Source organism: Sceloporus undulatus, chromosome 1 (genome assembly GCF_019175285.1).
Source record: "Sceloporus undulatus isolate JIND9_A2432 ecotype Alabama chromosome 1, SceUnd_v1.1, whole genome shotgun sequence".
NCBI lineage: Eukaryota > Metazoa > Chordata > Lepidosauria > Squamata > Phrynosomatidae > Sceloporus > Sceloporus undulatus.
Genome location: NC_056522.1, coordinates 261986175 through 261998280, shown reverse-complemented (window position 1 = coordinate 261998280; position 12106 = coordinate 261986175). Strand labels below are relative to the sequence as shown.

Below are 12106 nucleotides of genomic sequence, written 5' to 3'. Positions count from 1 at the left end.
TTTCCAGCTGTAGGACACACTCCCCAACAAAGAAAATGGAATATTATGATTAACCTTAAATCTTGTTGGTGGTTTTGCATGACTTAAAAAAAAAATCAACCTTCTGATTCCCTTTTTACTCACTGAATATAATACTTTTGTATGCTGACTGGCAGCACAATACAAACTACATGCATTAGGAAGCTAGCATTGTTGGCTCCAGTGGAATTCACTTCCACATGAGTGTCCTTGGAATACTGAAACCTTTGCATCAAAAAGCGTTGCACACAAAATTTGGCTGGACTTGGTTCACCTTTTTCTTGAGAAACAATGTAAATGCTTTTCACTCCTACCTTGAACTGTTGTGTTTCGCTTGCACCTAAATGGCTGCTGACTTGCATTCAGTATAGGATAATACAGAATTGGATGGATGTACAGCTCTAGGGTTTTTTTTTCCTGATGTAGCCTTAAAATCTGAGAACCAAAGATACCATAAGGCTCAATCAATGCAGAGTAAAATGGCAAAATTAGAGCATGTAATTCTTCATAGAAAGTGAACTATATGAGGGTTTGCCAATAGGCAGTTGTTGCTCAGTTCTGGGAAAGACAAATGTATTGCTGTTTTTGAAATGCTGTTGAGAGCTACTATGCTCTGAAATTCTAAATTAATCTTAGGGCATATTGTAGCTAATTCAGTTACTGGTTTTCTTGATTGCTGATGAAATTAATGTCTGTTTGTTGTAGCAGTGAAAATTACATACGGTCTTTCAATTGCATATGCCAACTTCTGTTCAATGCAGTCTTCAGCACCTTTAATTTTTCCAGATATATTGCCCTATAGCTCTTTATTTCTATAGCTAGTATGGCCAGTAGTTAGGAATGATGGATCATAATCCAAACCATCTAGAGCAGGAAATGATGCCTGGTTTGTAATTTTTATGGAGTGGTAAAGGAATTCTGCCTGTGGCCCTGATTTCTTTAACATTTTCTAATTTTTTAAACAAGGATCTTGTCGCTTTGGCTTCTTAAAGAAACAATCTGCATGCCTGAAATTTTGTGTACATCAACACATTTTTAAAATGGCTTCATTTGATATATTTGCAGTCCATAGTATAGGGAAGAAAAATCATTGAAGGCTGTGAGTCAGTGTGAGGCATATGGTAGGTGCATAGTGCCCGATGGAGTTCATACTGATTGCTGGCTTCATTGTAAGTTTCACACACTCTGTCATACCCTGGACCAGAGAAAGCAAAGCCAGCTTTTGTGGTACAAGCTAATAAAGGGCTTAATTCTATTTCTGGTAATAGCATCTATTGAGGTAAAGGGTAACAGAGTGCATAGACATCTTGTGAGAGAAACTTGGATCAACAGTGTGCAAGTTTAAATCATCTCATTTTTCTCTATCAGACTCACAGCCTTCTTTAAAGCTGGCTTAGAATAAAAGGAGCAAGTAGATGCTTTAAAATTTAGGTTGAACTAACATTTTCCTTACTGTTGTTGCGTTAACATGTCAAGTCTTACATGTCAAATATTAAAATTCTTGAGCTAGCTAACTACTTTATTGAAAAGTTAAGACATTGGCTTATCATTTAAGGCACTTTATTATTATACCCATTTATCTTCCTTGAAATTATTTTTATGTGCATCATTTTCCCTTGCTTTCTGCTTTTGCTTCTGTAGCCCCTTTAGGAGGCAAATTGAGAAGAAGGGAGAAAGGGGAATGGTTTTCCAAGGGACTGTTGGAGTCACCCGCTACTAACTGCCCCTTTTTAAAGCTTGTGTGTGCTTTTCCTTTTCTCTAGACCAGCATGTTTTGGAAATTTGATCTTCACTCATCATCCCACATAGACACACTTCTAGAGAGAGAAGATGTAACTCTGAAGGAACTGATGGATGAAGAGGATGTTTTACAAGAGTGCAAAGCTCAAAATCGCAAACTTATAGAATTTCTTTTGAAATCGGAATGTCTGGAAGATCTAGTTTCATTTATTATAGAAGAGCCACCTCAAGACATGGATGAAAAAATCAGATACAAGTAGGAATTCAGGGGTGGGAAATTGAGAGTAGGCCAAAAATAGGGTTGCATGCTTGTAGCAATAGCATCAGGGGTAGGCAAAATGTGTCACTACAGATGTTATAGAACTACAGCTTCCATCAGCATAGGAATGTTGGAAGTTGCTTTCTCACAACATTTAGGTGGTTGACATTTGCCTACATTTGCTCTACGTGTCACTAGTTTCAATGTGGTTCTGGCTGAACCAGTTATATTTGTGTTGTTTAGGGTGGCATTTTGAAACTTTTTATAGACTTAAAAAAATTCAGTGGGCTGTATGCACAAGGATGCTTACAGTAACTAGCTGCCTATTTGAATTTACGCTATCATATAAAAAATCTGCGAGGTCTGTATATGTGATACAAATTGTCTTTTTTTGTTTCTGTTTACATATTGGCTACAAAGGCAAGAGTTGCCTTTTTTGTAAGCATACTTTTCCAAGTAAAGCATGTGTTTGCATCATGACTATTAAAACTCCATATGAGAATATGCTGATCATTATCAGATAAAGCATTTTTGTTAATAGAAATATGCAAATATGCATTTATTATTTTAATAAAATAAAGTATCAACTGTTCTGTTCTAGGTATCCAAACATATCTTGTGAGCTGCTTACTTCAGATGTTTCACAGATTAATGATAGACTGGGAGAAGAGGAATCATTACTAACAAAATTGTACAGTTTTCTTCTAAATGAGCCCCCTTTGAATCCATTATTAGCTAGTTTCTTCAGCAAGGTGCTAAGTATTCTTATTAGCAGAAAACCAGAACAGGTAACTACTTAGTTGTTGACTTTAAAGCTCTCTTTAAACATTTGTTGATCATAGTTATTTCATTCATCTACTGACTTGGAAAAGTGCCTTAATTTTAACTGTGTATTTTTAAAATAATGTAATATGCTTAAGAATCATGATTAGTGTCAGTCATAAACATGACTTGCCCTGCAAAAGAGTAGTGATTCTTATGTGCAACTGATTTCACAGTTGTGCCCACTTGGTATTATATCCATGGAATGCTGAATTAGAACTGGAAGTTCTTGCGCAGTTTCAATTGCTATAGCATGGGTAAAAACATATTTTCATCCTCTGGGCTCCATTTCTTCATGACTAACCTTGTGAGGACTGTATACCAGCATGGTTGGGGGTTCCCTACACATACATTCACACACATTAATAGATTTATGCATGTGTGCATAGGCACATAAGCTCACTTAGGCACTTTTCTTTCAAAGCTGCACGATTGAGAAGTTTGTCAAGATTTCAGCATATGAGGAGAGATGATTTAACCCTTCACAACTGTGAACTTAGTGAGCATCTCCACTCCCATGTTCTACCTTGTTATGGCAATTAAAGTGAAAAAGAGTTAATTAGCTCAAGTAGGAGTTCTTTTAAATTGCTTGAGGCTGGGGAAGGAGACACTGAGGTAGGAATGGAAGCCTTCACAAGCTGCCTTGTGAATTTGCCAATGGGGATTCATGGATTGCAACATTATTTTAATGCAGAGGTAGATAAACAAGTAAACTCCATGATAGATACCCTTTAGGATCACCATAAGTCAGAAGCAATTTGAAGGCACATAGCCACAATAAAATAAACAGTGCCTACCACTTGCTTTGGACTACAGCTCCCATGAACTCCACCTAGCATTGCCTGTGGTAAGGGATTATGAGAATTGTAATCCAACATGTGTAGAGGATAGCAGCTTGCCAAATGCTGTTTTAAAGGGAAAAGTTGCCAGGATCAGCAGTTTTTGTCTTCGTCGTATTGTGACAAGACCAGACTTCTTATTCACATATGCTGAAGAATAGAATATGCTTACCTCTGAATCAGTTAGTTGTATACGCATCTTAGTATGTGTCCTGCTTTGACATATGTACAGATTGTTAAGATCCTGAAAAAGTTTTTCTGTCAAACAAGACTAAGCTATAGGCTATAGTTAATTATTCAGTCATCTATAAGCGAATAACTTGATAGTGGTTTCTAGAATTATCCTGCTTTTAAAAGTTATTTCATATTTTTTGTAATTAATTATAAAATACGTTGTGTTTGATTTTTTCCCATAGATTGTGGATTTCTTAAAGAAAAAGCATGACTTTGTAGACCTCATTATAAAGCACATAGGGACTTCTGCTATTATGGATTTATTGCTCAGGCTACTTACTTGCATAGAACCTCCACAGCCCAGGCAAGAAGTATTAAATGTAAGTCATTTCTCAAACTTGAGGCATCTTTCAAAGTTAAGCTGAATGCCACCACCTTTTAAACTTAAATTGTAACCAGCAGGTGAGGTACCCTTGGAATTCCATTTGTAAACAGAGCATGTAAAGTATTTCCTTGTAAAGATCAACTTCTGCACAGTCTGGAAACTACCCCCATCAACTGCGTAAATTATGCATTTCAACTGTGCATGAGTTTAGGGCAGTGGTTCCCAACCTTCCTAATGCCGCGACCCTTTAATACAGTTCCTCATGTTGTGGTGACCCAAACCCATAAAATTATTTTCGTTGCTACTTCATAACTGTAATTAAATAGGTGTGTTCCAATGGTCTTAGGCGACCACCATGAAAGGGTCATTCAACCCCCAAAGGCGTCCCAACCCACAGGTTGGGAACCACTGGTTTAGGGTAAACCATTGCTTTAACTTTGCACATTGCAGTCATTGCTTGTTAGCTATTTAGAATAAATGCACGGGTGTTTGTTTGTTTGATCCTATGAACAGTTAGGGCACAAAACAGAATAGTTTGGAGACTATAACGTTATTTATTTTTCTGATAACATATTATGTTTCCAAACTTTTCCTATTGTGCAGTTAATCGGGTAGACAGAATATCACACTGAAGATTAAATTTCATGTATGTAAATTACCATGATGCTTTGCAGTAATTCTCCACACTTTTAGACCTTTCCAACACATTTGAAATGTTGCACGAATACAAAGTATGCTTCTATGTTGTGTCCACTGGTGACAACCATCACTTGACAACGTGCTAAAATCACACTTTACATTATATGCACAAAGTCATTTTACTGCTTTCCAAGAACTATGAAGTGCGGTGTCATTATTCTGACACAAGAAAACCAATAGGTAGTGTTATCCCTTTAACATAATGGTACACAAAAACCATTCTGAGGATGTTTACATCTGACCAAAGTTAGAGCCTATATTCTTATTATAATCACAGAAACCCCAAATTTATTTCCTTTTTAGCATGGTGCTTTCTCTTTATAGCGCTCTATTATTGCCTCTTCTCAATGAATCTATGTTTAATATTAGCCTTGACTTGTTGCATTACTCATTTCCACTTCTGACTTTTCTTCATTCCACATGCACAATATCTTCTGATTGCTTGTACCTTTATCTTTTAGTGCCCTCTTTTGCTGTGTCTTCTCCACAGCTCCATATGTTTAATCTATTTACCTCCCATATTATTCTCTTTTTCCTTTACCTCTGTAGGTGTTTATGCATCCCATCTGTTGGTTTCTTCTTTTCCTTCTTTCCCATTGTGTATGTGTTTCTGTTGGTGTAGTGTCTCCCCCTCTTGTTTGTCTGAACTATTGGAAGTCTGTGGGAATAGCACATTTTAATGCTGTCAGCCATACATATTCAGAGTGATTTTTCTACAGTGTTGTATTGTGGGGCATGGCTTGAATGGTTGAGGCCATGTCTGAATCCATGGAAAGAATAAGCAATATTGTAGTGATGTGGGGATATTCCTAGCCTCTGTTGATTTTGAGGCTTTCAGTGTTTTTCATTTTGAATCCCTTCAGGGGATTACAATGGGAGAGGTCTGTACTTAGTCTGAGGAGTTTAAATGTTTTCAGTTTGTTTATAATTGATTTAAAATTCACACCCCCCACACCATCAGGGAGAGAAGCCAGAGGACTTGCCTGCGCCTGTTTGGGGCGTCCCCACTGCCGCTGCTGCTAGCGCGGCCGGAAGAACTGTGGCTTGTGCCCTGATACCATCTGGGCAATCTGGAGTCTTTTGTTTTTGTGGTAACTCTGGGGGTTGGAGGGCTAATTGCTGTTTGGATATTGTTATTGTTGTTATGTAACATTGGCTGTTTTGTGATATGCACTGTGAATTATATTGTTGCCTTTGTATTGAGATGTATTGTCATTGATGTTATGATGTTTTTGAGATATGCTGTATTATGTTATTGTTTGCGAATTGCTGTAAACCGCTTTGATTAATTTATTTTAGAAAAGCGGTATACAAATAAATCTTCTTCTTCTTCTTCTTCTTCTTCTTCTTCTTCTTCTTATTATTATTAAAATTATTCCAATTTATGGAATGGTCATTAATATTGCCAATTATCAGTTGCTTCCTTTCTGCAAAACATTGAAGTCCTAGAATCTGGATATGTACTTTTTATGTTTAAATGTCTTCTGTGAATGCTATAAATTGTATTTTAGGGGAGGTAAAATGGGTTTTAAATAACTTTTTGCCACATGTCTTCACAGTGGTTAAATGAAGAGAAAATTATTCAGCGACTTGTGGAAATTGTACATCCTTCTCAAGATGAAGATGTAAGGAATATACTTAATTCAAATTTTGTGTGACAGTTGAATCTTTTTCACAAGTTTTAATTTTTTTCACCATCAGATGTGTGCAGAATTGTAGCATTATAGGAGTGTGCTGTGTCATTTAATTACTGTATGAAGTAGACATATTCTGAATTGCTTTAGTTGAAGTGTAATTAACATCTATCATTTGTGTTGCGTTTTAGGAAATAAGTGACTCTACATTAAATCTAACCTTTTTAAAAATTTGTACATTGTACTCTTGTTCTTTAGAGACATTCAAATGCATCCCAGTCACTCTGTGAAATTATACGCTTGAGTAGAGATCAGATGCTACAAGTACAGAACAGTTCAGAACCAGATCCGCTGCTTACAACACTAGAAAAGTAGGTTGGTGTAATGTTGTTGTCTGAACTTTATGAATGTATATGTTTATATGATGTACCTTTTGGCAGTTTGAATATGTTGCTTTTATAAAGTAAAAAAATAGAACTCAAGTGAAAGCTCAGAATAATGATAGATGTTTCTTTCTCGGAAAATAGTTCATGTAAAAAACCAGGTGAGAACTAATAGTCAGAAAAAGTAAAGAAAGGGAAGCAGCTGGACTTTTTTTAAAAGTGAGATGCTTTATAGCTGGGATAAGGTACTTTTGGCCCTTTAGATGTTTTAGATTTCAATTCATATGTTGTTATTATGTGCCTTCAATTCAACTCTGAATTACGGCGACACTATTGTAGGGGTTTCTTGAAAAGATTTATTCAGAAGTAGCTTATCCATTACATTCCTCAAAGGCTGAGTGAGTGCAATTTGACCAAGGTCACCCAGAGAGTTTCTATGGCTGAACGGGGGATTCAAACTCTGGTCTTTTGGCATCCTAGTATAGCAGTTAAATGACTACCATGCCAGTTCCGCTACAACTTCCCATAGTCCCTTATTGTTGCTCATGATAGCTGGGACTTCTGTGAACTGAAGCCCAGAACACTTGGAAGGCCATTGGTTCCCTACTCCTATTTTGTACTCTGGCTTGATGGAAATATAATGTTAGATTTAGCTTTATGATGACAAACAAATTTAAACCTCAAGCTAGTGTGCTCTTTTGCACATTGGGGAAAGAAGTTTTAAAGGTTTGTTTTTTATTTGTTTTGGTGGCTTGGAATTGTTTTTTCCTAGAAGTTGACTTGTAGTGGTCCAAATACTAGAATGTTGTCCACTCATTCCACTTTTTGAAGAAAGACTTCACTTGAAGCTAGCCTAGGCGGCACCTCACAATTCTCTGATTTGAAACTGAGGACTGGATCATCACTTCTCTGACTCTCTCCCTAGCCCTGATGTTGCTGGCGTCTTTTCTGAAGTTCCATCTAGATTGTCCATACAGCACTCTGGATTTTAAAATAAATCTTTACTGCAGCCCTATCCAAAATGGTGGGAGCCTTTTCTCTGCTACACGGCTAGCAGAACTGTGGTGAACAACTATTCCCGTAAGCCTTCATCATTGCTAGGCTGCTGGTGCTTGTGGGAATTGGAAAGGAAGCAGATTTCCCAACCCTTACTTGCAGATTACAGTCTTAGAGAGCCACAACAGGACCCAGCAAGACCCAGTTCAGCTCCAACAAGTTCTTGAGTTCCTATTTTCTACTCCAGAATAGTGAAAAAGTTCCTCTGGCTTCTGTTTTTAGGGACATCCTAACTGTCCTAGGAAAGCTACTGAAAACATATATATAGTTTTCAGCTGATTCCAATGAATTTGAGTTTTCTGTCAGCGAGACAGCAGCTTCTCAGCCAGGGATTCCTGTCTGGTTCCTGTGAGTGACACATTACTTAGGCGTATGCGAGATAGGCTAATCCTGTGCTCAAATGGAACCTGAACCTGAAGAATATGGCCTCCTAGATAGTTGTTTTGCTTTTTCTTACCAACAGAACTATTTATTTTGATCAAGCTCTTTAATTGAGATTTACTGTTGCCATTCGGCACCAACAGTACTTATGTAATTCCTGTTGATTTCTTTATCATTCTTCTTTTTGGTATATTTCTTTATATAGGAAGAAACAATGTGTCTACATTTTCAGTAGGAGAGCACTTTATCACAAGTCTTGAAGCAAATTGCTGGCTCATGTATAGTTTTCAAGGTAGTTTTCACCTCAGCTTGGTGAATGAGGTGTTTATGCTGAAAGAAAATGAAGATGCTATTAATTGAAACAGTTCACAACAATAAAAAGAAGATCCTTCAGTTCTCTTGTAAACATTCTGTCACAGAATCTCAGACTTCAAGATCCAGAAAAAGTGATAGCACTGAGCCATCCCTCAATTTGTCACACTCAGACCTATAGGATCCATGTGTACACCTCTTCAAGTCCTCCAGTCTCTCCAAGAATAGAACTCAAGGAGGCAACTGACAGCCTCAAAACTAAGCATGATCTCCAAAAAGTCCAAAAATAATTATTTCATTCAATGCCAAACACTGGCACACATTACTGCTATAGCATAACCTTTATCAGTGATAAATGATGCAGCGGACACAGCAGAGTAATTTTCTAGCCCTTTCACTAATGGGGGTCAATGGTACCTCTGTCAGCCAAAGGTAGAATTGGTTCTCCAAACAAATTCTACCCACACTATCTGACTGGTGGTGAAATTCCCCATTTCTGGACAAATGGAGAGTGTTTGGGCTGTAGTGTCCCACCTTCTGAGTCTCATGGAAGATGACTCCCAAGGGTTTTGTAGTACAGAAGCAAACAACAAACATGTAGTGTAGAGGCCAACATAGAAAATGGTACTGTGAAAGCATGACCTGTCTTCCCCCATAGCGATAAAAACTGTCCAGTAAGTAATCAACAGGGAAAAAATGTGTAGACAACACATTGGCCCTGTATATGTGAACAAAATGGGAGAATTAGGTTTTCTGCTCTTCGAGGGATACTTGCTCTTTCAGGTGCCTGGGACAGGCTACTGTTAATGAGGGGCTGTTTAGATAGGTTGATAGAGAACCTGTGTCCTTCCAGATGTGGGCTTGTAATTCAGTCCCACCCAGCATCGCGAGTGACAAGGCACTGAGGGAGTAGTAATCCAAAATATTTGGGAGGTCAAAGTTTTCTTTGCTCTAGATTAGAGAGATACAGTGGTACCCCGGGTTACGAATTTAATTCGTTCCGCGGCGCCGTTCGTAACCCGAAAGATTTCGCAACCCGAAAAAAGGCTTTCCGCTAGCGCTGGAAAGCCGCGGCTTTTAAATTTCGTGCCAAAAAGCGCCGAAACACACCAAAAAAAATTTCGTAACCCAAAAAATCTTTCGTTACCCGGAACAGTTTTTTCCAAGCTAACTTTTTCGTACCCCGGAAATTTCGTAACGCGATCAATTCGTATCCCGGGGTACCACTGTAGTTGTTTTAGCAGGCAGACTAGCTGAGTAGACTGAATTTTGATCCAGGCAGTAGAGCCTCCAAAATCACTTTACCAGCCAGATTGGGTCGTTTTGTATATTCATGCAATATGAAGGCAGAAGACTTCTTAGCAACTAGGAATCTCCACACCCAGGGTATAGATATCTAGATCTTTTTGTGCCTAAAACACCTCCATACCTTCCTTTTCCCTTTGATTTCACACCCAAATATGTACTTGTTGACAGACTCACTCTAGGGAGTCTACTCTATCAGAAGCTTTCTTGATACCATTCCTAAGTTTATCCTTCCCACCCACCAATTTCACTTAATTTCCAAGGCCCTCCATTATAGCTGCTGAGAAATGACTGTTTTAAATCAAATTAAAATTATCTTCTTCATCACTTATGCTTTGATCCTGACTCTGTCATATGCATCTTCCATTATGACAGTATTGTTTAATTTCATTTCAAGTGACAATTTGTTCCTCCACTATGAGCAGCAATGATTTCTTTCCCGCATTCTCTAATCCCAAACATGCAGAAAAGGGATCACATTATTCATAAATTAAGAAGACCCTAAAGATCTACCTCTGTAGCACTTAGCCCAACATATATTCTCTTCCTGTTTTTCACATCTAATGTTAAAGTGAAAATTACACCTGGTTCCAAAGCTATCTTTTCCAGACGGATAGGCCTTTTGAGGCTTTGGGTAAATACTACCTTTTTGGAAAAATTTGGATGCATTTTCCAAATGAAGCTGTAATCTTCTAGTCCATCAGTTCCCAGACTTCCTCTGAAGTGATATTTAAGATGGGGACTCCATACTTTCAATAGACACTGTAAGGTGTTTCCTCTGCACCTTTCCTTAAGAATGCTTAGTTGCATATTGCAATCCTGACTTCATTATCTCTCTGTAGGTGGGGCACTATTAACCTTCATTGTTTTGAACTGGATAGCAATGGGTAAGGAAAACTGAGGATTGGTTGACCTGCAACTTACTCTTCTGTTTGTTTGCCAGATAGTGGTTTGTTCTAGTGATATCACTGTGCCTTTCTGCCATCAGTGGACTTCTCCTTGATTTATGCTACAGGTCTTTTCTTCCTTTTCTTGCTGTATCACTATGATCTGGCTCTGGAAAGGAAATGGGAGGTGCCTCCCAGTCCAGCTTTTGAACTAAGTCTTTCTTCATGTACTATGCATCTCATAGAATGGGATAAAGCATATCCTAGTTCTTTGTGCCCTCCATTTGTTCTGGAGCACATTAACCAGGCTAACTATGGCTTATAGTCCAAAATATTTGGAAGATAACAGATTGCTTATCCCTGGCATACATTATAGCTCAGTGTTGTGCATAAAATGGGTCAGAAAGCTCTATAGGGAGACAGGATGGTTAATCTGGTTGTAGCTTTTAAATGATTGGATTAAAGTTTCTTGGGAAGGTGGCTTGACATCTAATTTGTTTGTGTAGTTGATAATGGACATACACACACATCTGAAGTATTTGCTAGTCAAGTCTCATTTCTGGAACTTTTCAAGTAGTGAGGTTGTCAAAGATTCCATGGTTTGTGAACTCTCGATACCCAAATACTGCAGAGTTTTCTCCTCTGCTTGAGAGGATTACTGTTTATATACAAATAACTCACTCACTTTTTAGTGCGTGTCTGTGTTTTAATTAAACAAACAACTTCAGGCTAAGCAGAACTAATTTCAGGCCATATGCTTACTATTTGTGTGAAATTTATCTACAAAAACAATGTTATGTTTCAGATAATGTCTTTTTTTTTTTTTTAGAAAAGACATAATAGAACAGCTGCTATCAAATATTTTTCATAAAGAGAAAAATGAATCTGCCATAGTCAGTGCAATTCAAATATTGTTGACCTTACTGGAAACAAGACGGCCAACGTAAGATCTTCTTTTTTTTTTATCATGCTGCTCCCATAATAATGTTGCCGTATTTTGTCTTATAGCTCATTGTATGCTACTTATACTCCTAGTTCCTTGAATATGGCACACTCACATATAAAGATTTCTGAATTACTATGTTTTGCCTGTTCTCCTGGATATCAAAAACAGATAAATTTTCAAGGATCTTGTTGATTCATGTTGTAGCCTGTCTGTTACTCATCCTGGTATTGCCCTTTGACAGGAAGCTGTCTAAACTGATGCCTTCA

General features: G+C 37.8%; 1 protein-coding gene across 11 annotated transcripts in view; it reads left to right on the top strand.

Moving 5' to 3' along the window:
- The window catches only part of PPP6R3 (protein phosphatase 6 regulatory subunit 3), a 108353-nt gene that overhangs the window by 44671 nt on the left and 51576 nt on the right, over nucleotides 1-12106 (top strand). For all 11 annotated transcript variants that reach the window (XM_042446610.1, XM_042446668.1, XM_042446642.1 and 8 more), the window contains 6 exons: nucleotides 1782-2014; nucleotides 2619-2805; nucleotides 4095-4232; nucleotides 6496-6561; nucleotides 6829-6941; nucleotides 11724-11837. In XM_042446610.1, coding sequence (XP_042302544.1) covers nucleotides 1782-2014; nucleotides 2619-2805; nucleotides 4095-4232; nucleotides 6496-6561; nucleotides 6829-6941; nucleotides 11724-11837 — 851 coding nt within the window. The remainder of the gene's footprint in view (nucleotides 1-1781; nucleotides 2015-2618; nucleotides 2806-4094; nucleotides 4233-6495; nucleotides 6562-6828; nucleotides 6942-11723; nucleotides 11838-12106) is intronic.